The sequence below is a fragment of the Cibotium barometz genome, chromosome 60 (assembly GCF_041138505.1).
Source record: "Cibotium barometz isolate CiBa-2024 chromosome 60, ASM4113850v1, whole genome shotgun sequence".
Lineage (NCBI taxonomy): Eukaryota > Viridiplantae > Streptophyta > Polypodiopsida > Cyatheales > Cibotiaceae > Cibotium > Cibotium barometz.
Window position 1 is genome coordinate 19,239,868 of NC_141105.1, and position 26,683 is coordinate 19,266,550.

General features: G+C 40.0%; 1 protein-coding gene across 1 annotated transcript; it reads left to right on the forward strand.

The window, feature by feature from the left end:
• The first annotated feature begins 10,724 nt into the window (after window positions 1-10,724).
• LOC147605087 (uncharacterized) lies at window positions 10,725-19,958 on the forward strand. The gene is made up of 3 exons (XM_086794280.1): window positions 10,725-10,919; window positions 11,014-11,308; window positions 19,873-19,958. The coding sequence occupies exons 1-3, from the start codon at window positions 10,725-10,727 to the stop codon at window positions 19,956-19,958; spliced, it is 576 nt and encodes a 191-aa protein (XP_086650406.1).
• The last annotated feature ends 6,725 nt before the right edge of the window (window positions 19,959-26,683 follow it).

Genomic DNA, 26,683 nt, shown 5'->3' on the forward strand with positions numbered 1-26,683 from the left:
GTGCTTTGATTGAAACATTGGTAATGACTTGTATTATCGAAGGTGTCAATGTGGTGTCTATTGATATTAGGCCACATGATCAAATATTTTTTCTCTTGAAATATGTTTTTCTAAGTATGCTCAACATGCATGTCCTACATGCACATCAATGTGGAATATTGTAGCATGTGTGTATGGAAAAATATTCTAAAATGTTCATTGCAACTATATACATTGTTGTATCTTAATTCAATAGTCATATAATATTACTTTTTGAGATTTTTTTGCCACATGGTCAAAAATATATTTTGATGAAGTATCTACCATCCATGCATACTATTTGCATATTAAATTTAATGTCTTATACAATGTACATATGGAATAGTACAGTAAACTTAGCCCTATTGAACTATATATAATGTTTTTATCTTAGCTTACTAGCTCTAAAATGAAAAAAAATCTTGTAAGAGAATAGATGTCTATTTTGTTCTTAACCTTTGTGTTGTATAATAGAATGATTCAGATTTGACTAAGAATAGTCTATTTGCATATTTGGCAGATTTGAGCAGAGCAAACAAAGTAAGTGATGTGGCCTTGGCGAAAAGTGCTACCAAACTATGTGTGATACTTGATCTCAATGGTCTTCTTTTACAACGTTGTTTTTGCAAATCAAAGAGGTTCCAAAGTTTTCGAGTGGGCAAGCAATGGGTTGTTCTTCGACGAGGATGCATTGAGTTTCTTGAAGCTACATTTGCAAGATTCCAAGTGGGAGTTTGGTCTACAGCTTCACACAAAAATGTCATCGCAATAATCAATTGCTTGGAGAGCTATGCAAAAAGGGAAACCCTCTTACTATTATGGCTTGAAATCAATACCAATATAATAGAGCAACCCCAACCCTAATAGAGAGAGAATTTGCATTAAACCCTAAGGGGAATAGAGAAGGGAAGGTTCAATACCTAATAGTAAAAAAGAAGAAGAAAATGGAGATAACTTACCTTGTAGAGACAAAATTACCTTGCAAACACAACTAACCTTGCAAATACAACTTGAAGACAATGAACAATGAAAAATAAGAGAGGAGGTATTTCATAGACAAGAGGGTGACATAAGATATGTGAGGTTTCAAGGAGAGGTCAGATTCCCCATCATAGCGATGAGTGGGTATTTTCTAAAATAAGATATAGTGCATGAAGTGAGAAAAGGGGTATTTTTCTAGTTCATATCTATTTTCATTGCACAACAGAAACATGAGCAAAATTATTTATGTTTATAATAGTAGTGAACTAGTAAATATGGATTTAAGAAATAGAGAGATAAATTTGAGTGCTTTGGTCAAAATATTAACTTCAGATGTAGATTTTGGCTTTTAAATTGCATGCATAAGTTGTCACAGATGCCTTTGTCTAGCTTAGATGATGAGCTGGCAATTGGAACCAATGCATGGTTGAGGAGAAGGATATGTTTCTTGTGTAAGATATGTAAGCGAACCTATGTGTGAGAATGAGGAATCACAGTTGAGCATGTTTGCTTATATGGATGTTTTGAGCCCTTTTAATGACCTTCATCTCACTTATAAAATTATTAGCACCTTATTTTGAGCACATTTAGAATGTATCTTTATAATGTCATGGAATTGAAACCTCTTAGGATGAGGTTGTTGCTAAGAAAGAACATAATTCACTACTAAAGCTTATGGGGGCCCTACGGCAACACTATGGGCCAGTAAAGTATCAGTAAGAATGTTGTATCTGGCATGTCGCATAGTGACTTTCCTGAGACAATTTTTTATGTCTCTTAGTGACATTACTTAAGTCAAATTGTGTTGCTAAGCGACCCACTATATTTGCGTTATATTTCACTATCATCACCGCATGACATAGCCTACAATTCTTCTTCTCTCTCTCTCTCTCTCTCTCTCTCTCTCACACACACACACACACACACACACACATACACTCATCACAAATCCTCTCTCACTCACATGCAATCATCTATTTCTCTCTCTCTCTCTCTCTCTCTCTCTCACACACACACACACACACACACAACACACACACACACACACACACACACACACACACATACATACACACACACACACAATCATTTCTTAGTCTCTCATCATACTATCAACAATCTTGTCAAGTAAGATCAAAGTTATTTAATTGGTTATAAGATCAATTTTTTTTTGTAAAAGTACACGTAAATAGAGTTTGTTAATACAAATAATAGTATGTACTTACACAATAGAATAAATAAAAAGATATATATTCAATATCACACTGATTGTGTGTATATATATAAATGATGATAAAGTATACAAGATCCATGGCTGAGTAACCAAATGTAGTTTTGATTACTTCATCGTTGGAGAAGTACATCTCGGATTGGGGTAAAAAGGAGTGATGCCTTATCATAAGAAAAACAAAAATATACCAAAATAAAAGCCTATGGAGTTGGGAATGCATTGAGGTTCTCATCACAAACAGGATGTTCCTCATTAGCATCTTCACCAAAAACACAACCATAGTCTCACGCATTCTGATTATTATCATCCCTAAGTGAAAACAAATGATTTACACTCCCATCATTGCTAGATGATGCATAATTCACATGTTGGAATATTTCACCCTGTATTCTCACATTTTCATTGCTTTCTAGTTTCACATGGCCACAGTTTGTAGTAACACGATCCTACAACACAACAAAACTAACATAAATGGAACGCAGTTTTGAAAAAACAAAGAGGTTATAGGTTTAGGAATGTACTTACTTGCCATGCTTGCCAAGCATGGTCTCCAAAAAAAAGAATCCATCCTTCTTCTTGCACCCTTTCAAAGAGAGCTTCCAAACCCCGTCGTAATTCAAACTCATATTCATCTTGCATAAGTGGGTTGTCCCCACTACTTCAAGTTACAGGCATACAAATAAATGAACATTGATTTTATGTTGTTATAAGGAATTTAAAAAAAAGATAAGATACAATTTGAGGTAATATACTTACAAAGACCGTATTGGGATATTTATTCCTCCTTCACGTGTAACATCACGCTGCAAGTTGTTTTCTATCAACCCATGTATAAATATAAATACTTAAAACTTCTATACATAGTCTATGTATAATTAACAATTCATCCTGGACCGCGGCACCATAGCACTGCAAGTTGTTTGCATTAGGAAAATTCTGGACTCAAAAGAGGGCTGTTTCAACAATAATATAATAATAGACACATAGATTGAGTGACATGTAATCTACGAACGAGATTCACCGGTGGTGGGACCTCTGTACAAACCCACCCAAAACGTGGAGAAACTCTTATCTTCATGAAATATTAAAAAAAACCATCACCTTGTCTTAAAATATTTAAAACCGTTTTTTTGTCAGAAACTAACACAATAAAAGAATGTTTTCCACATTCCTGTGTTAGACGTGGAGCACTAAAAAATTCTTTCCACCACCCCTAGAACTAATGAAGCTTGAATGCTTGGAATAGATAGATACACATTCTCCCGGTTATTCCCTCAACTTGGTTCCACTTTTGAATCTTGAAACATCTTTGGCGCCCAAAAAGAACACACCGTCCCTCATTTCATCCTCCCTCCTTGATCCACAAAACCGGTTAGCCGAGTCATCCACTTTCTGCTACTTCTTCTTTCTCATACGTCTGTTATTCTATCATGGCACCCGAAAGTGGACTGAAACGAGCAAGGAGCAGTATCTCATCTGTTATGTTGTATAACATAAAAGACGAGAACGAAGAATGGATTCCCCAAGTATACAGGAAGTACTCTTGGGTCACTATGCAGCCAGGAAAACAAGGCCACTACCGAGTGAAGGGAAAGGCATCTGAAGACTTGGCCAAACATTGGAAAGGAAGGATCCTTGACTTTAAGATGGCACCAGGAGGGAAAACTGTCAAAGAAGTGTTGATCCAGCATGTATTCATGCAAAAAGAGATCAACGTGGGACCATTGGAAGGACTTCCAAGACACAGACCACATTGTAAGTGCTTGTGTTTTGTATTTCAACGTTGCAAATAAGGTGATTGATATACATTTTTCTGCCTTGCACAGATTTGTACCCATCCAACCTTCAGGAGTGGGAGCCTGCACAATGCTTGACGGGGTTCTTGAATGTCGTACATGGTGAGGTGGGGGAACTTCAATATGAAGGTCGTGCACCAAGTGATCTCGCAAGAAGTAGAACATATTTCTATGACTCATTTTATACCTTGCCCACTCAATCCAGTCGACATGGAAAGTTGGAACGTATTCCGTTGCCCGCACTTGATAGTCCGGAGTGGCCATTGCTTGACACAGAAGTGATAGAGTCATACAGGACCAAAATGTTTAATGATATTAAATGTGCTATGAAGCCTAGCATTGGTGCAAGAAATGTGCACTTAAGTTGGTTTGTTCCAATTGCATGCTTTGTTCATTTATTTTCTGATTGTAAACAATTGAGAAAAACTAGAACAACTTTTGTGTGCAAAGATGTAGATGAAGTCTGGCTTGATCATTTGTTTGACAAAGGTTGGAGAGTGAAATCATCAAAGGGAGATGATTTGATCGAATGTCGATTGAACACCTCCGACATTGCATTTCGGTGAGTGTTAAAACATTAAAATGTATTTTTGTGAAACAGTTACAACGCTTATTTGATTATACTCGGAAAATTATCCTAATGATATTTTGGAATCAGATACTATATTGCCAGGCAACATCTGTGCATGTCATTTACTTATAGAAGGTGGCGATGGATCAACAACAACTGGGAAAGCATGGACCAAGATACAAGAGATGGCAGCCACTCTTGCTTGATAGATATAGTTATGATTCGACAGGGTCACCCATCTTTGACATTGGAAGTGGAAGAGAATTGGACTCTCGAATATGTTAGGAAGGAATTAGAAGTAGCTATTCAGAATCCTCCAGATCAATTTTGCTTCAAGCTCGATGGTCGGAAGCTAAGTAAAAGAAGAGAGCATCAGATCATTTGTAAAGATGTTGCAGCCCCACATGAATTGGAGGCACTAGAAGATATATGATGTGACCATGTATACGGTGACAATGTATTTTCCATATGCAATAAACTTATCTATTCAGAACATTGCTTTTGTAATGCTTTATTGTTTAAAACAATGTAATGAAGGCAAGAATTCCCCAATTGAATTTTTATGTACACAAAAAAAGGCTTAAAGTAAGAAAGCAAGCAGTGAAGGAACACAGTAGCAAATTTGATCCTCTGATTTTCAAATGATAAGTGTATTTACATTTGATGTTCTCCCTCCAATACATGTATAGCTGCATATTTACAAACGTACATTTGTTGGAAGAAGGAAAAAACTATTTATGGCTGGAACCCATAGGTATCGGCTTCAGGATGGAGCCAGGGCTCTTCTCCCAAGTATGGAGCCCATGTAAGAGGCTCAGGGGGGCCTATCCCCCCTCGTGGATTGGGCGGGATGAAGTCCACTGGCCCGTCTGGAGGCATAACTTCAGCGACCTCGATCAATTTCGCAATCGTTTCCTCCCTAAACGTTTGGACGTCTAGGTCCACGTAGCGAGACATTGATGGAAACTGCCATCACAATTCATCAAGGCATAAATAAGATCAACATGACAATATATAAGAAGATAAACAAGCGCACAAATGCGTATGGGAGCTGAAAATGCTTACATCCTCTGAAGGGAGCTGAAAAATGCTTCGTAGCAGCAACATTGCATTAAGTGCAACCCTCCACCCACAGCTGTAGCCATCTTCTTGTTTGGGGACACTAACCCTACGGATGGTCGATCGATCCAGGGTGTCGATGTCCATGCTGAGGCTCTCGTAAGCTGCCATTAGTTTCCTGACTCCACTGTAAACAGAGATCAATCATTATCCTGATCAATCCGGACTTCTAACTCAAACAATAATATGTATCTTAATGATTTTTACTTACAGCAAAACATTTCCATGGACACCAGATGTCGAATTTGCAAGGTAAATGACATTTTCTTGCACGTCGACTAGTAGAAGACTCCAATGGGAACTGCACAATAGAATTCTATTAGTTTCAATCCAAAGGAAGCACTATATAACTCGTGTACGGTGATTCCTATAAACATCATGCGAGAGAGAGAGAGAGAGAGAGAGAGAGAGAGAGAGAGAGAGAGAGAGAGAGAGAGAGAGAGAGACAAACTCACTTTTCATGATATGCCAAAAAAAATACTCGGGCATCGTCCAGCTGGACCTCCCGAAACCAGTTCAGCACATCGAGGTACGGAACTGACTCTACTAGCAACAGTGTTGAGACCAGTGAATCAATCTGGAACACTCGTTGCTGTACATCCTCGGGCAATAGCGAAATAACAAAACTTCACAAGGAAACATATCAAGAGTGAGGCATCAACTTTAAGAGCCAAGAATGAAAAATTGTGGGAGGACAGAGAAAAGAGTATACCTTAAAACACATTTGAGCACTTTGTCATTGACTTCAGTTTTGGGATCAAACAAAATGTTGATTTCTTCAGCATGAATCGGGAAATAACATCTATGCCCTCTAATATTAAAGGGTACATAGAACTCCGACAACAAAAATTGCAGCGCCTCCCGATTCATGGCGTGGAGTGCGCGAACATTTTCCCTTTTTGTTTGCAATGCAAGCATTGCAGCTTGATGTTCCCTTTGAGCGCTTGTCATTAAATTTTCCGGAGTCTGATGCTCATGATTTGGACCTCCCTCGGTCACCTCTTCAATTCTCACTTTTTGTACAGGCCGGACATCCAAAATTTGTAACATTCGTTCATCAGTAAACGTAACTGGTCTAAGTGACTTATCGTATCTGAAACGAAGGGCTATTAGGCTGAAAAAATCCTTGTTCATTACTGTCACCCTGTGTGCGTGGGCAGCAAGAACGTAACTATCCAAAAAAAATTCGATCATCCAATCTTCTGTGGCCTCTTGCAAGCAAAACAAGGCCGATTCCTTCCACCTAAACAAAATTCCATTTTGCTCACAAATTCTCCTGGCAAGCCTCTGGAAAGGCAATCTGGGAATAGCAGCTATCGGGTGCTTCATAAACTTTTTGATTTCTCGCAGGGCTGCCGAATGCTCTGCGAAACGCCTGAGTCTAGGCTGCGTTTTGGACAATCGGGAAGGACTGCTTGATTTTCTTGATCTTGAGGCTTTCAGAACGCCCATCTTCTTCCCAGTAGATGAGGGAGCTGCATTATCAATGCGTCTAGCTGTATGCCTTACACGAGCCATCTGAAAACGCAAGAAAAAGCAGAAAACTTTGCTATTCAGTAGTACACGATTAACAATTCACCATAAAGCGAGAGAGGGGGGCCAAGAAAGCAATATGCACTTCCTCGCGTTATGGTGAATCCATTCACCATAACGAGAGATGAAGGTCCACAGAAACACAATAATTTTTCTCGCATTATGGTGAATTCATTGACAACAATAAGAGGCGGATTATCGTGCATTCTTTGAGCTTCGATCTTGCGTTAAAGTGATTTGATTCACTATAACGCGAGACTAAGAGCCAGTCAAATCAAAACAATCCTCCTCGCGTTATAGTGAATCGATCTACTACAACGGCAGGGGGGTTCTCCCGAATCTCTTACCTTTCCGTCTTGCAGTTTGGTGAGTCGATTCACCATAACACATAGAGCAGTATTGAGATTCTAATGACTCGTCGTCTGCTTTACGGTGAATCGAATCACCATGACGGAGGGCAAACAGTCGAAGAGAAAACAATGGCAGGGGGCAAACAGTCGAAGGAAAAACAAAACAATCAAGTATTATACAAGAAACACAAAACAATCAAGTAATACACTTTCATCACATTCTATGAGTGGGAATGGATGGAGACTGTCGTGTAGGAGGTGATTTAATTGACACCAATAAGAGGTGGATTATCGTGAATCCTTTGCCCTTTGGTCATGCGTTATGGTGAATTCACCATAACGCGAGTCTAAGGGCCAGTCAAAGCAAAACAATCCTCCTCGCGTTATAGTGAATCGATTTTCGCGAATCTCTTACGTTTGCCTTCTGCCATGGTGATTCGATCCACCATAAGACATGGAGCTTATTGAGATTCTAATGGCCCGTCGTGTGCTTTAAGGTGAATCGAATCACCACGGCAGAAGGCAAACAGTCGAAGAATAAACAATGGCACAGGGCAAACAGTCGAAGAAAAAACAAAACAAACAAGCAATATATAAGAAACTTACAAAACAATCAAGTATTATACAAAAACTTACATTTCTTGCGTGTGAATGGATGGAGACTGTCGTGCAGGTGTTGGAAAGTCGGTTCAGTACTGTGGTGGTAGTCGGAAGTCAGCTGGAGGCAAGCAGGAGGACGGACAAGGCAAAATCGATAAGAGGACCAAAAGGTGGCGTGATTAACGGCTTTGATTAGTCTTTAGAGCAAACACACGTGCTGGCGGGCTGCCAGGGCGACTAGGCGGCGCTAACGTGTCGTATAGCATTAAAAAGGGCTTTGATTAAACTTTATAGCTTGTACACGTGCTAGGTACACGGCGGGATGCCACGTGGCATTCATGGAATGGCGGGTGAAAACGCGGCGCTGACGTGTCGCGTAGCATTAAAAACGGATTTTCTAGGATACTCATCTCATTTATTGCCTCTTTTGGAGTTCGTATTCTCATTTATCTCCCCACCAACGGCCTTTATCTCCATCAACGACTGACTATCTCCTCCAACCCTCCTTCATCAATCATCCTCCTGTATCCAACGTCAAAGACAAACCTCCAACCTCCTTCATCTCCATCTCCTGCGACGATTGTATACAATTCGTTTTCCTGGTATTTTTATCTCCTTTGTGCTTTTTTCTTCTTTTGTTATTTCGTTGTTTTGGTTTCAGTCGTGGAGAACTTCTTGCTTTGTCTTTTCATCGCGTTAAGGTGAATTGAAAACCTATGACTCCTCGCCTTATGGTGAATTGACTGCGAAGAAGAGTATTTTAATTCGTTTGACACCTCCTCTCTCAGTATGGGTACTGGAGAACTATCTTTATTTTTAATTCAACATAACGTTAGAGGCGTTGCCAAAGGATGATAAAGTCGTCATATTGCGGTGAATCAATTCACCACAACGCGAGCGAAGGTCCCATAGGAAGCACAATACTCCTCCTCGCATTATGGTGAATCGATTCACCATAACGCGAGAAGAGGTCCTTGACTTAGCTGCAATTTTATTTGCGTTAGGGAAAATAGATTCACTACAACGCGAGGAGGAATACCTGGATTCCTCTGGCATCTCCTCTCGCGTTATGTTGAATCCATTTACATTTTCTTCTTTTGTTATTTCGTTGTTTTGGTTTCAGTCGTGGAGAACTTCTTGCTTTGTCTTTTCATCGCGTTAAGGTGAATTGAAAACCTATGACTCCTCGCCTTATGGTGAATTGACTGCGAAGAAGAGTATTTTAATTCGTTTGACACCTCCTCTCTCAGTATGGGAACTGGAGAACTATCTTTATTTTTAATTCAACATAACGTTAGAGGCGTTGCCAAAGGATGATAAAGTCGTCATATTGCGGTGAATCAATTCACCACAACGCGAGCGAAGGTCACATAGGAAGCACAATACTCCTCCTCGCATTATGGTGAATCGATTCACCATAACACGAGAAGAGGTCCTTGACTTAGCTGCAATTTTATTTGCGTTAGGGAAAATAGATTCACTACAACGCGAGGAGGAATACCTGGATTCCTCTGGCATCTCCTCTCGCGTTATGTTGAATCCATTTACACCACACAGAGATTTGTTGTTTAAGATCGACTGTCTCTTGATTCATTGCCTGAACTAATATTTTCCATGTCTTTTCTACAGACTTGAATTCAGCCATGGCGCAAGTTCAAGTCGAATTTGATGTGGACGAAGAGATCAAAGAAACTCCTGCAACTCTATTATATGACTTCCTGTACAAATGTCGACATCATGATTTGCACCCTGCAATTTCGTTGATGTTCAATAGCGATTTTTCTCTGGAGGATACATTGTCTAGCCATCATGGATACTTCGAAGAGGCAAAGCAAGAGTTTGACGAGCTCACAAATGAAGAACCAATGATGATTGATGGGAAAAGTCACATTCATTTTAATCTCAAGGTTTCGCCGGAGAAGAAGCAGAGGTTAAACAGGGATTGGCACAAGGTGCCATGTGACAAGAAGAGAGCCTTGCTTTGCCCTTTTCACAAAAGAAAGTGCCGCTTGATGGAATACTCCTACGCCTTCTTATGCTTCTTGCACATGAACGTGCAATTAACAGATGAAGAATGTACAGAGCCGCTTGCAAAAATTGAAAGTGAAGACACGATTTCTCGTCAGGCAAGTCCCACCGTTGAGGATGCTGCTGAAGAGGAGGACACTCCTCATGTCATTGAGGAGTTCAATGTTGAAGAAGAGAGGAAGCTTAGTTCGGTGGTTGATATTGAGGCAGTTAGAGAACAAAACAGTGATGTAGGTCAGCTTGTGATTGAATCAGATGACTCCTCCCCCATTCCAACGCCATTACTCCCCTCCTACCAAGTAGGAGATTCAGAGTATATATTGCTGACAGACATACAACGTGTATTTAACTTAAGGGAGGATCATTGCATAGCTTTCATAGCCCAGAATCTGGAGGTCGATGACAATTTTGTAGATGATGATGGGATAGACAAGTACCTACTAGTGGATAGCCATGTGAAAGACACCGAGTTCCTTTCTGCTGCAGCAACACTAAATATGATCTATGCTGATGCCCTTAGATATGAAGGAAAAGATGCCACAGAGGAAGAGCTACAAGAAGCAAGGGACAGATTGAATATCACCAACATGGGAGGGTGTAGGGATGTGCCAAATAAGTCAGCGGAAAACGTTCCTAGTTCGAGCACTAATTTATGGCAAGACGCCTTGCTTGAAGCAGATGAGAACCAAGAGGTTAGTTTTTTTCTGTTGTGGATTTGGCTTTATCAACTTTGTCCTGAAATGTTTGGTGATGTTGTTTCTGGCTAATGCTCCTTTATTTTTTCAGTTGGAAATATATGAAGACACATTCCTCAAACGTGCTTCAGGCAAGCGTATGGCGGGATTGGGCCACGATTCGACACTAGGAACATATATACACCGCCTAAAATTCCCTCAAATTGTGATATTTCACGCTAGCTACTCCAAGGACAACGCCAGTTTTCCTCTGATGGCGATAAAGACTTTATCCAGGTATTTAGGTGGCTACCACGTAAGGCTGAATGCAAACAAGGCAATACTTCTGGAGCGGCAAGCAGCTGTTCGAATTTTTGGAGAGGGACCTGGAGTATATTCGTTAAGATGTAAATATTATTTAACATATGCTGCTTACGGGTTGGCATGTGGAATCACAGATCCCAATCTGTTGAGTGATTGCGGGAAGAAGCATCTTCTTAGAACAGCAAGGCCAAAGTTCCCTCTTGTGCCATTAATAGAGGATGAAGAAGATGATGTAGAAACGTCAACAAAAAAGGCTCGGCTGGGGGAAGTCTCTGTTCCAGATTAACAAATTTAGATTGTTCCAGTTGCTAAGAAGTTTCGTCATATTTCTCAATACTCTTCTTGTTTACCATTGCAAACTATGAAATGTATATATATTGGAAACATTTATATGGGACATAGATGAAAGCTCTTGTTCTTTTAAAATCTTTCACAGTTACATCATTGTTTTACAATATATATTTCAATGATCAATTTTCTTCCACACTCTGCCCTGTCTTTGTCGTTGTCTTAGCCATTCAGCATGATTCTGCTTTCCCTGTGAGGAGACATATATTGAACGTCTCCGTTCAGCCTGAACCTTTCTTATTGCACATGACACAGCTGATTCAGCATGTTTGATCTTCACACGATCCCTCACTTGAATCCGCCTATACCACCACTGACATAGTTGCTTCATGGGATTACTTTTCTTTATTCCTCCTCCATGTTGAGTGGCCCTTTGATAGGCACAACGTGCTTGCCAATGAGATCTTTCCATGCCTTGGGTAGACCAAATCCCAAGGCTTCCAAACTCTTCCGCAAAAAAGGTTCCATGTGCATGCAAAATGTGCTACAAATGCTCAACAACAACAAGACATTTAGTATCGTACAATATTTTTTGAACAACAAAAAATACTCAAAGCTGTAGGTTTTCAAGTAATAACCATGTATTGTGTCAAGTTTGTCGCACCCCATGCCTTTTCATAGCTAGTGTAGAACTCTGTCACAACTGCCTCAAATTTCTCAACATCCCCATCTTCAAACCTTGCTTTTTGCAACAAAGGTGCTAGGCGATCAAGTGCCAACCACGCTTTGGCCTTTGCCACCCTTGCTTGTCCTGAAGAGCCTCGGTCAGGTACAGCTGCATGAAGCTTCCTCCACACCTCAAAATTTGTACCCAGATGACCTCTCTGGGTATGATTAGATAAGAACTTTCTGGCTTTTGCACCTCCAAAACATGGTTTGCTAGGAACATTTCCGGTCTTCCCTGATCTTCTCAAGTCCTTCTCAATCTTCACTTGACCACAATGTAAACCTGCATCTGAAAGCACTTGCTCTATTTTTTTAATAGTTCTTTCACTCTCTACTGCTGGTTTCATATTCCATGAAAATTCGATATACATGTAGACTAGTTTCTCAATTATTCTAACCAGCGCATGCAAAACACAAATATGAACTCTGATCAAAGGGATAGGAAGAATTGGATCCCAAGTAGGATCCACTCCTGGAGCATCACGATTTGGGGGTTCACGCCTATTACTGATTGCATTTGGGCATTTCCATTCTCTCTCTTTTCCTCCTTTGGAGACACCTCGTTCGGTCATACAATACAGGCAAGGATACTTGGCCATTGCTCCTTGGGAAATACCAAACATGCATTTCAAGGTTTTAAGATCTGCAGCCAGGTGCCATTCAACCTCATATTCACCATATCCTTCTACATAAAGCTTTTCGCCATTCGAGTGCTGCTGGATAGTGGAAGGAAGCTCAGTCTGGTTGAAGTACCACTTCAAAATTTCATGGGTCTCTGTTGGAACCTGTTAACAACAACTGTTAGATTGTCTACAATATCATAACAAGAGGATAGCAACATAATATTCTTTATTTAAAAATGGATAGCACGTCACCTCAAATGCAGCCAGCCACCAAATCTCATTTTCGGATTGTACACTAAAGTGCTTCTCATCAGCATTACTGATACTTGCATCCAAAGCTCTATTCATTAAAGTAATGCTAACCCTTTCCAGCTTCTGTCCTTTGATCACCTCACTCTCATCAAGTTTCAAAACAAATTTCAGCCTTCCATTGCACTCATGTACACTGATGTCATAAAATTTCACCATAGCCATTTGTAATTTCCGAACATCCATGATGAAATTGTTGAACTCTGTAAGCTCTATAATTTTCTGTTCCCCGCTCTTTTTAGTCACTGTCAATGTGCTAGACACGTGACAAGGCTCTCCAACAAGTTCGACCATTCCCAAGTTGAGAATATTTCGAGCTTTGTTTACGTGAAATGGTTTTGGAATGGGAATTACTGTTTTTTTTCCAAGCTTGCAATTGAAACCCTCTTTTACTTTATTAAACAACATCCTGTAAGACTTTGTGCTTATACCAGCCATGTCACATATACCTTGTGCATCTGCAGGCGTGAATGCTTCACTCACCTCTTGCAAGGATTGCTTTGCTATGTTTGATCGAAGTCTTGCAAACTTAGGATGCTGTATTGCTGACTCCACGATGTCTTTTGTCAGAACTTTGCCAAATATATCAGAACCTTGCTCTTTTGGACCCACAACATCTGTGACCATCCTGAAGCAACAACGATAGCTATTTCAGTCCACCATTCATCTAACTATACCACCCCCACACCCAATCCCCCATCTCCAAGAAAGGAACTAAAGATGAAAATGAAAGAGAGTGCTCAAAGAAATTTAAGCTCAAAGAAATTATAGATCCCAATACCTGCAAGCTTTTACACGACGCTTCCATTGGCCACCTCCAACATTGAGTTCTTCCAATGGTTTGATCTTTCTCTTGCGTAATCGAGCACCTAATGGCGTGTCTTTCAAATATTGCAATTTTCTGTTGAACTTTTCAAGTTGTTTTCGAAGGTGTGCATTCTCACTCTCCAATGTGAAATTGTTGATTTCTCGAACTGCCAAAATTTCATTCTTCTCCTTTATAGTGTCCTGCATCTTACAAATAGTCTGCTGCAAATGATCAAACTCTTTTTGTAACCCAGCACAAACTTTTGCCTTGTCCTCGTTTGAAGCTTGCAAAGCTGTTGTGATCGATGCCAAGTAAAAATTCGCACCTTCAAGCATTTTTATCCTGGCATCTCTATCACTCAAATGTCTTTCAAAGATACTTTGACATTGGCCAAACAGTCTTTTGCAATACCCAAGCAATCCATTTTCACCCTCACACACAAACTTGAAGAAACTTGTCAACCCAAAGAATGATGGAGATTGAGAGGAGGTTGGATCTGGTGGGTAAATACTACCATCCAACCAAAGGTCCATATTTTTCTTTCCTTCATTTCGAAGCTCAGTAATGCGGGCTTCGCATGCTGGCCTAGACCAATTTCTCTTACAGCAGGGAGCATAATCGGGTTCTACTTGGAAGTGGATGTCCACCTTTTTCCTCTTTTGCTGCACAGGTTCCATTGCATTGTTCTGTGCTTTAACAACACCAAAAAGCATAATGAACTCACACTTTAACCAAAAAAAACCAAAGATATTACACTTATCTCCCGTGAAGAAGATTGCTTCATTAAAACCAAAAGACAACATCACTAAATAATACCTCCTTGTCCATCAAACAAACTTGTTGGTATCCTGGATGAACCAAAATGTACAGAGTACTTGTAAGCACAACCCTCACTTGAAAAAGGTAAGAAATGGGATTGTTATTTATGCACAAGCAGGTATGGCGCATGAAGAACAAATACTTTTCCATCCTTTTTCAAAACTTGCCGCCTTGAGAAGAAGAGAAAATCAAAAACCTCCCGCTCAAAAAAACTCGGATTTGGAGTGGTAGTGGTTGTGCAATCGGGAAGACAATGAGGGAGACAATGCAAGATGATGGGTTGCAGGGACTAAGTTCGGTTAGCAGAATTGGCTTCGTTACATTCAAAAGTGTAATGAAGAAAGAGAGTGGTGTCTTTTTTCAATAAAATAAGGCACCATAGTGGGAATAAAAAACTATACTCAAGATGCATTGTTTTGAATTAAAAAACACCCTACATGTCAGTTAATGGAATAAAGAACTCAAAAACGACACACGTGCCCTCCAATATTATATGTGGATTTATTGGCTTGCTTTGTCCACATCACCATCCCAAGGGATCTCTTACAAGGCCCCTTTTTGAGTCCAAATTTTCCCTAATGCCATCTACCCATGCATAAACACAAATACTTAAAACTCCTATGCTTAATCTATGTATAATCAGTAATTAATCTTAGACAACAACACACCTGAGGGTACAATTCATAAAAATAAGCAAGAAAATGTTTTAAGAAAATCATCTCAAGATCCGAGGAGGTGTTGGTGGACTCAAGGTAGAGTAGAGCTATAATGTTAAATAAAGAGTTAGAAAAAATATTAATGCAATAGTAATATTAATATCCTCTAATGAATCTCCAATATTAGCTAGAGTTCCCCCTATAGCAACTACCCTATCACCCCTCCCCCCTTCATTGTTGAGGGCACCACTAGCCCTTTGTAGGTGAGTTATTTATAGGCGAGGCCATCGAGTGCACTACCACACCACCAGCAAAAACCATTCGGAGCATATGGCTTGATATCATTCACACCCTTCGTGTATTGGTGGATAAACCAACATAGCATTAGGAAGTGAATGGGGTCTTCTTGGGCCCTTTAATTTGCCCAAGCCTAATCAAGGTGATTAAGGAACAGCCAAATGGGGGGTTGCCATGTGGACTGAAATGTTGGGTTTGTAAGAGAGGTGTAAGAGTGGTCAAAGGGTGCACTTTTCTTCCCAAAAAGGGGGAGAGGCAATTTTACAATTTTCGGACCTCCATAACTTCTACATACAAGCTTCGATTTGAGCGGAGATTATAGATCCGTGATCTACACATCAAGAGCTTTCCATAGATATGTTACATGATATGGTTTTGTCCGCTAGATTTTAAATTCCATTTTTCCTCCAAAATTCAAATTCGAATAAAGTAGCCGTTTTGAAGCTTCTAATTAGAAAACGTTTCTTCTTAAGAGAAAAGGTTTGACTCCTTAAACTGCCAAATAAAAGGGTCCAAGAAGCCTTCCATTGAGGTCCTAATGTATCTATGAATTTAATGCTAATTGTAATTGCAACATTAATGATCATTCAGATGATCTTCACACAGATTTCAGAACATAGAATTGTGAGACAAAGATACACAATTAACTCTATGTATTTCTTCTTCTACACATATATTCATACATCAGTGCTTATAGCACATAAATAACCATCTAGATCGAGAAAGAGAACGTTATCTTTGATTTAACATGATTGATGAAGTCTCATTCCTGATATACCCCTAAGCTAAGGTAAAAGTAACAATAAAACTAAGGCAGGTTATTTCCTAAGCTAACACCTGGCACACCCATCATCGTCCGGTGTGGGTAGTCTTGCTAACAAATGCCAAGCCCACTTGATGGAGAGGATTATTCGGATAAGTAATAATACATCTTGATTCTATAATTTCATGAGTAAATATATGTCAATAATATTCTATTATGGATTGATCTAATGGCTATCTAAAATCAATATCTATTAGATGAGCAGAAGGATGCATTTACCTATAAGAATCTATTTGAAAAGATAAATAAATAGATTTTTTAATTTTTTGAATTGTTGGGTTGTGGATTTTCTTCAATCTTCCCCTTGCTACCCATATTATTACTCTAACCATATAGTCAGGTAACCAAACCTCAATATCATTGTTCATGAGTCCTAACATTGGCACCAACAACTAGAACACGTTGAGCTAGCTGAGGCCAGGATCGGGAAGGATGATCCTGATATTGGAAAGGATACGGATCATCTAGAGATTAACAGAAAGGATCCTATTGAGTAAGAGGTGGAATTTCTTTACCTGTTGAAATGTGATACAACACTTTGCATAACACGCCAGTTGGGTGGAATGGGCAAATCTCCGGTCCATAGAATCTCCACAGTATTTTGAATAAAATGTATGCATCTTTCCAGCTCTCTTTCCTGCACATAAACAAATCTTTTAAGTTCCTTAGCTCGTGTCTCCAAAGTCTTATCTTTTCTTTCCATTAAATTAGCATATTCTTCACGAATAACTTTTAGATGTCAGATCTCCTCTTCATATTCATCCAACTTGTCAACTGCTGCTTTTCACTCTCTAGATCCAACAACTTTCTTTTTAAGATTATTAATCCTCTCAATATCTTGAGCTCACTGGTCTTCAAGTTCTGCATTTCTTTTTTCTAGCTCTTGATTTGCTAACTTGAAAGATGTTACTTCATTTTTGAACTACTTTACATTATGATGATAAGATTTAGCATGTTCTTTATAGATAATACACTCTCTTTTAATCCAACTAAGATATTCATCTTGCTCAAAATGACTTGTTTTCCCTTGTCATGCTGATTTCAAGCATCTATTAAAGATTGGGCTCTGAAGTCTTTGTTGGTGCATCTGCAAAGCCTCTTGCAAGTTGTTGCTGGAATCTCAACTGGCCCTCCTAATCCACCTACTCCAGATGTAACATCTAGATTTTTTTAAAGCATGGCATTAGGTCGCATTCAGGATTAACAAGAAGCTTAAACTGTTCTAAAAATGGCCCTTGGGCCCATCTATGCATGTGCATGGCAAGAGCGACCATTACAAGAGAATTTAGCTTGACCCTAACAAAAAGCTACCTTGTAAGAGAATCTAGCTTGGACTTAGGGCCAAGCTACCAAGAATAAATCTACATTCTCTTTTTGATAGCTTGGCCCTAGGGCCAACAAAGATGATGTAGATTTGTTCATGGTAGCTTGGCTCTAGAGACAACCTAGATTCTCTTGTGTGTGATAGCTACATTCTCCTGTGTTCCCTAGAGCCATTCTCTCAATGATTGCATGATAGAATGGCCCTTGGGACCTTCTATGCATGTGCATGGCAAGATTGACCCTTGCAAGAAGGGAATCTAGCATGTCCCTAGGGCCAAGCTACCTTTTAAGAGAATCTATCTTGGCCCTAGGTCCAAACTAGCAAGAACAAATCTATATCCTCTTTGTTGGTAGTTTGGCCATAAGGCCAAGATAGATTCTCTTGTGTGTGATGGTAGCTAGGTTCTCTTATGTTCCCTAGAGCCATTCTCTTAAGATTGTGTGGTAGAATGGCCCTTGGGTCCATCTATACATGTGCATGGCAAGAGTTACCCTTGCAAGAGAATATAACTTGGCCCTCAGGCCAAGCTTCCATGAACAAATCTACATCCTCTTTGCTAGTAGAGCTACCATCAACAAAGCAACACCATATTTGGTGGTAGATTGGTCCTAGGTTCCATCTAGATTCTCTTGTGGGTGGTAGCTAGATTCTCTTATGTTCCCTAGAGACATTCTCTCAAGATTTTATGGTAGAATGACCCTTGGGCCCATCTACGCGTGTGCATGGCAAGAGTTACCCTTGCAAGAGAATCTAACTTGGCCCTTGGGCCAAGCTTCCATGTACAAATCTACATCCTCTTTGCTGTTAGAGCTACCATCAACAAAGCAACACCATCTTTGGTGGTAGATTAGCCCTAGGGCGGCCAAGCTAGATGATCTTGTGTTCCCTAGGGCCATTCTCTACTCCCTTGTATCTTGATGTACTTTAGAATGACCCTAGGAAACACAAGATAATCTAGATTGACCTTGCAAGAGAATCTGCTTGGCCCTAGGGCCAAGCTACCATCAGAGCAACACTAGCTTTGTTGGTAAATTGGCCCTAGGGCCAAGATACTAGCAAATATGATGTTGATTTGTTCATTGTATCTTGGCAAAATGGCCAAGCTAGATTCTCTTATGTGTGGTAGCTAGATTCTCTTGTATTCCCTAGTGCCATTCTCTCAAGATTTCATGGTAGGATGGCCCTTGGGCCTATCTCTACATATGCATGGCAAGAGTGATCCTTGCAAGATAATCTAGCTTGTCCCTAAGGCCAAGCTACCATGAACAAATCTACATCCTCTTTACTGGTAGATTGGCCCTATGGCCATGCTACCATCAACAAAGCAACACCATCTTTGCTGGTATATTGGCCCGGGCCAAGATGCCAGCAAAGATGATGTGGATTTATTCATGATACCTTGACCCTAGGGCCAAGCTAGATTCCATTGAGTGTGGTAGATAGATTTGTTCTTGTTGGTAGCTTGGTCGTAGGGCCAATCTATATTCTCATATGTGTGTGGTAGCTTGTTCCAAGGGTCACTCTAGATTATCTTGTCTTCCCTATGGCCATTCTCTTAAGATTGCATGGTAGAATGGCCCTAGGGCCAATCTCCACTCCCTTGTATATCGACTGTTGGGTGGTAAATTTTAGAATTGTCCTTCTACATGTGCTTGGATCAAATATTAAAATATTAAAATTCTTAAGCATGCTATGGATGGTTTTAAAGCACATTATGGAAGGTTTTCATTTGGATATAAGTATGATTGACTTATTTTTATTTTAACTCATTTCAAGTACATGGATGGCTCCAAAGAGGATAATTTCTTTTCCATCAAATGTTGACATGGCGAGTGGCGACCCAAAGAAGTGGTACATGGACTTCTATAATCTTCATGGTCAAAAAATTCACAAGATGCATCTTTTCATTTAGTCTCAAGATGACAATGAGTCTCTTGAAAGATAAAGAGTGAATAATGGCTGTTGTTGTGTCAGTTGTTGACTTGCATCCCGAAATTGAATGTATTGATGTTGAGGTACCGGGTGCATTATCACGGCGGGCAGCCTGTGAGATGAACTGATAGAATTGCTCTAGGCTAAGAGCCTATGTTGTAGACATGACAGAGGTGTATTGCAGTGTGTCCAAGGGGCTGTAACCTCCCAAACTATCGGCCATGATCCTACACACATACATAAAGTTAGAGTTTGCCAAAATGTGTATATCATGCTTGCTCTACATATATCATGCTTGCTCTACATATATCATGCTCTATGCATAGAGCTAGATCCATTACGCTCTATGCATAGAGATAGATGCATTAAGCTTTATGTATAGAGCTAGATCCATTAAGCTCTATACATAGAGCTAGATGGATTAAGCTCTATGCATAGTGCTAGATGCATTAATCTTTATGCATATAGATAGATGCATTAAGCTTTATGCATCTATGCAAAGAGCTAGATGCATAGATCTTAATGAATTAAGCTCTATACATAGAGCTAGATGGATTAAGCTCTATGAATAGTGCTAGATGCATTAATCTTTATGCATATAGATAGATGCATTAAGCTTTATGCATCTATGCAAAGAGCTAGATACATAGATCTTAATGCATGTATTAAGCTCTATGCATAAAGCTAGATGCATAGAGCTTAATGCATGTATTACGCTCTATGCATAGAGCTTAATGCATGTATTAAGCTCTATGCATAAAGCTTAATGCATGCATGCTTCTTGCATTAAGCTCTATGTATGCTTCTTGCATGGATAGATCTCATTGCATTAACCTCTATGTATGCTTCTTGCATTAAGCTCTATGCATCTAGCTCTATGCGGCTGCAAGAAGCCTATGTATAAATCTTGCAAAAAGTATACGCTCAGGGGGTTCACCTCAAAAAATGTTAGTGTACCACGTGAGTTCAATAGGAGGGGCTTTTTAATTATATACATTGAGAAAAATTAACAAGATTACATTAAGAGGAGGGGTTTTTTAATTCAACTTTAGAAAAAAATCTGTTAGTTCATAAGTAAAGAGGGGTTATTTTATTGGGACAAAAATCTTAGTTAAGGGACCCCCACTAGCCCAAATTAAAAACATCCCAATGCAGTGGAGATAGCAAAAAATGACAACGTGGCACCCCAATACACTGGCGACATGGAGACACCAAACAATGACATGACGCTACCTAACACTAGTAATGTGGAGCCTCCAAACACTGGCATGGTGTCCATTAAGGCGTCTATCAATCTTGAAGAGAGATGCATGTGCTTGTGCACACATTGTAAGTATCAAGCCACTTGCTATTTGGACCCCATGGTCTTGCCCGTGATGAGCCAATATCATAGGAGTGGGATGTGCATTCTTCTCGAATTCATAATAATCATGTACACATGTATTGTATATATCCGGTGGAATGTCTACAAAATCTATGTTTTCACTCTCACAAAGATCCTATTAATATTGATGATCATGTCGAGCACATAGAAATCCAGCCCAACAGAATACTACCAGATACAATTTTGAGCATAAGAAACCAAACAAACCAAATATACTCCTCGGAAACCCATCCAACAACATCAACAACGAGAGGACATGTTAGAGGAGGCTATGATGGATGAGATGTTGGATGCATTTACAGAATCGCTTGACGATAGACCAGAGAGTCATGGTGAGCAGAATTGTACCACAACACGAAGTTGAGATACAACATATGAAGATGAGGAATTGTGTAACCTTGCATATCTACCACTTTAACCTCAAGCTCAGACATCCAAATTATGCACATGCCTGTCTATGTTAAACTTACAATCAATGTTTGGATGATCTGATGCAAGCATGACGAAGCTATATTCAAGCATGTATGACATGAGTATGATGTAAGTTTCTTGTGTGTAATTTGTACAGAGTGTTGATTAAGCATACCTATTTCATCTTGGTAGCTTATTAAAGGACCAAATCTTGCCATAGGAAAATGAGATGCAGAGCTCTCATGCGGAGGCCAAAAGATTGTTAAGTGCAATTGGCATCGACTACAATTGTATCCATGCTTGTCCCAACACCTGTATTCCTATACCAACACAAATACACACATCTCAAGGAATGTCCAAGTTGTAGGACGCTCAGATACATGCAAGATGTTAAAGGGAAAAAGGTTCCTGCAAAAGTTCTCAGACACCTCCCTATTATACCTCTCAGATAAAACATATGTTCAAGTGCAAATATATAGCATGTCTAATGACATGGAATCGGTCTACTAGATCCATGGATAATTTCATGTGCGTCTTAGTTGATTTACTTGCATGGAGACACATTGAGGAGAAGTGGCCTATTTTCAAGGAAGAGCCTCGTAACATTCGTCTAGCGCTAACAATGGATGTTGTGAATCCATTTGGTCTACGGAGTTCATCATGGAGCACATAGCATGTGTGCCTTGTAAATTGTAAATTATAACCTTCCACCATGGCTGGCAATAAAGAAGGGACACCTCTTACTATCATTGATAGTTCCTAGGAAGTACAAAGTAAAGAACACAGATGTATACTTGGCCCCATTCGTAGAGGAGCTTCAAACACTTTGGGATGGCATTCAAGTTTATGATATGTCTGAGCACTATGGGGCAAAGAGTTACAATTGTGTAAGGTATACTAATGTGGACTATCCATGATTGGCTAGGCTACGGAGAATGCTCCGGTAAGTTTTGATACATACTTCAACAATTTCCTTTGCATTGATACTTAATTAATTAAACTTGTGAGGTTTTGCACATATGGTTCTGTGTGGTTTCTCTAATCATCTTTTTTGTTGATTTTAAGGCTTTACTACATTTGGATACAACGCATGCCCCTTATGTGGACCTCATTTGGATGCTCGTTACTCTACATCACTTTGAAAGATAGTTTACTAGGGTCATGTGTGATATCTCCCCCTGAGAATCACAAATTGTGAGAGGGAAATCTAGGCAAGCCACCTGCATGTTTAAAGACAAGTGACTGGAAGAAAGCATGGAGGGATAATGGAAATTTTTCACCCCCAGGGATGAAAAGGCTCTCCATTTTTAAAGACCTTATCGAAGAGATATTTTAATAAACCACCTACTAAAACCAATGCACATCTTCAATAATGTAGCTGAGGTGCTTTGAAAAACCATAAGTGGGGCCAAAGAAAGCAAGAGATCTCGCAAGGGACAAAGGAATGATCTAGCAGTTGTAGTTCATATGGAAGAATTATGGCCACAACCATGACCCAATGGGAAGGTGGTCCTACCTAAAGCATCTTGGATCTTAAATAAATTAGAGGAAAAATAAGTAAAGAGGACCATTGCAAAGTTTCGCACTCCAACCAGATGTATGCATAGCCTAAAGGGTGCATTCACAAAAGATGACAAGCTTAGTGGATTAAAGTCACATGATTGGCACAAATTTCTACAATTTGTGCTTCTAATTGCAATAAAGGGATGCCTCACCGAGAAGACCTAAGGGCTACCATATAAAAGATTAATACATTGGCGCCTCATTGGTGCGTTAGATCTCCACCAAGGAAATAAGGTGAGATCCCTTAGAGTTAGCACATCTAAGCTCCTTGGAAGCCATGTGCATGGTAAAAGAGTTCCTACCAACAAGCATATTGACCTTTCAGATGCACCTCTTAGTTCATGTTGTTAATGAGGTTGCAGTTTGCAGGGACTGTTCATAGTTAGTGTGGATGTTTTTTCTAGAGAGATTCATGAAAACCTTAAAGGGATTTGTACGGCAACGAGCTCGGCCAGAGGGTAGTTGTCACGGGATCTAAATTTCTAGGGAGATAGAAATCAAATAATTTGCACAAGAAATTGATTTAAATTCAAGAATTCATCAAACATCACATGACCATGATTAAACTATTCAAAATTTTTAAAAAATACTTAGCTCACAAAGATGCGACTCCAAGATTGGGTGCAATCATCCCCTCTCATGTGTGTATGACCTATTTCCCCCACACATGAGTATTTACAAGATATTTTATTCCAAATTAGGCCATAGCCTCCAAAAATACAAAAAGTGGTGCTTTTCTTGCACAACACTCTCTTATCGTCAAAAATAGAGTGCCCATAATTTGAGGCTTGGGTTTAAAGCATGTCACACTTTACCAAATATTAAAGATCAAGTCTATGCTTGATAAACTATACAAAGTAAATCAAAATGTGCACAAGCTAGCACATGTATTCACAAGCTTGTTTACAAAAATGGTGTGCCAAGTAATAAATTGGTGTGACTTCTCCTCAATCCTCAGAATCCTCTTCACCTATAAAATAACCACTAATAAATTGGTGAAATAAATATTCCATAAGTATACAAACCATCATCACACACATGTTTGCCAGGTGTAAGTAGCCCAGGAATCACCCCTACATACTGTTGAAAGAATGGTAGAGGGGGAGGAGACACACACACAGGAGCAAACCCTAATGTATATTGCAAACCCTAACCATAGAGGGAAGCCATGTCCACTCTCACACAAAGCATAATGCACTACTCCATAATCCACACAACACACAATGAGTTGTGTCCACACTATACTAACCCTAGCTAATGTCCACACACTATGACCAGCTGGACACGCGGTCATTTATGTCTCACACATGTTCCTACCTAATCTGCCAGCACATAGCATAGCTGGCTCACACTGACATCGAGCTTGAATCTCAACAGCCCCTCTCAAGCTCATGATGTACTGCCGATGAAGATGTAGATGAGCTTGGGATATCAAGACTCTCAACACTCCCCCTCAAGCTCATCCCATGTACTCCCACCAACATAGTCCGGAAGTACTCAAACTTCTCCCTGCTAAGTGGCTTCGTGAAGATGTCTGCCACTTGCTCATCAGTCTTCACATAGTGAAGATCAACTGTACCATCCAGCACCTTCTCTCTGACAAAGTGATAATGGACCTCTATGTGTTTGGTCCTCGCATGAAACACTGGTGGATTCTTTGCCAACTGTATACTGCTCATGTTGTCACAATGTATGACAACTTTGCCATCAAGAGGCTCACATAAATCTGCCAAGAGACTCTTTAACCAAATAGCCTCACAAGTAGCAATGGCTGCACCTCTGCACTCAGCCTCTGTACTGGATAAAGCAACTGTAGGTTGCTTTTTGCTACTCCAACTCACCACGGCACTTCCAAGTGTAAAAGCATATCCACTAGTAGACCTCCTGTCATATGCACTACCTGCCCAATCAGCATCTGTGTAGCCATGTATGTCCAAGCTTTTACCACTCTCATAAAATAAACCATAATGTGCTGTGGTTTTCACATATCTCATGATGCATCTCACTGCATCCAAATGTGGTTTCCTGGGGCTCTGCATAAACTGGCTCACTAGCCCCACTGCATAACTCAAGTCCGGGCGTGTGATAGTCATGTATATGAGACTACCAACCATCTTCCTGTACATAGAAGGATCATCCAATTCCTCGCCATAATCAGCCCGCAACTTCAGATTTTGCTCCAATGGTGTACTCATAGGCTTACACCCTGTCATGCCATACTTTGCCAACATATCCAATGCATATTGGCGCTGTACTAACCAAGTACCTGCATGATCTTTCACCACTTCAATGCCAAGGAAGTATCTCAACTCACCAAGATCTTTCATGTCAAATTGCCCACTCAAAGCTTTCTTGACATGCATCACATCTGCACCATGATCACCTGTGATAATCAAGTCATCCACATAGATGACTAGTAAAACAATCCCATGCTGTGTCTTCTTCACATAGAGTGAAGAATCTGCTGTAGAAATCTGAAAACCAATTGAGATAAGATATCTACTCATCTTATCACTCCAAGCACTTGGTGCTTGCTTCAGACCATACAATGCCTTTTTCAACCTGCATACGTGAGTGGGATATCTAGGGTGTACATACCCTTCTGGCTGTGCCATGGATAATAGTCCCCAAGACACCTAGGCATATGTGTGACCCATCAATGCTTGGATTTTTGCAAAAAACTCACTCCAAATGCTTCAAATTTGGGCTTCTTTTTCACTATTTTGTGAGAGCTCAAAAAACCAGAATTTTCACTCAATCAAATACATCCAAATTGCTCCAGACTTTGTTCAAGGCTTGCACATGGGTTGCCAATACATCCCTCTTTGACAAATGCATATGTCTTTTGCCAGAATCACACGTATTTCCACCATACATCAATGTTGCCAAGCTTTAATGGAAAGCTTCAAAAACCAGAATTTTTCTTTGCTTTGATTTGCTCTATTTTGCTTTGCTTTTGCCTGTTTCACCTGCAATCCGCTCAAGGATGTTTAGAATACCTTACCCGGTAGGCCAAGCTTTCAGATCTGATAGTATTTGGTGTGCTCCAAGCTTCACAGCTCCAATGGACAGCTTCACAGCTTCTTTTCACAGCTTCTTCTTCTCCCTCTTCACTCACTCACACATAAACCCTAATAAATAGCACAAGGCTCTGATACCATGTTGAAAGAACGGTAGAGGGGGAGGAGACACACACACAGGAGCAAACCCTAATGTATATTGCAAACCCTAACCATAGAGGGAAGCCATGTCCACTCTCACACAAAGCATAATGCACTACTCCATAATCCACACAACACACAATGAGTTGTGTCCACACTATACTAACCCTAGCTAATGTCCACACACTATGACCAGCTGGACACGCGGTCATTTATGTCTCACACATGTTCCTACCTAATCTGCTAGCACATAGCATAGCTGGCTCACACTGACATCGAGCTTGAATCTCAACACATACGAACCAACTGAAAAAAGCCATTGGAGACCCCAAGC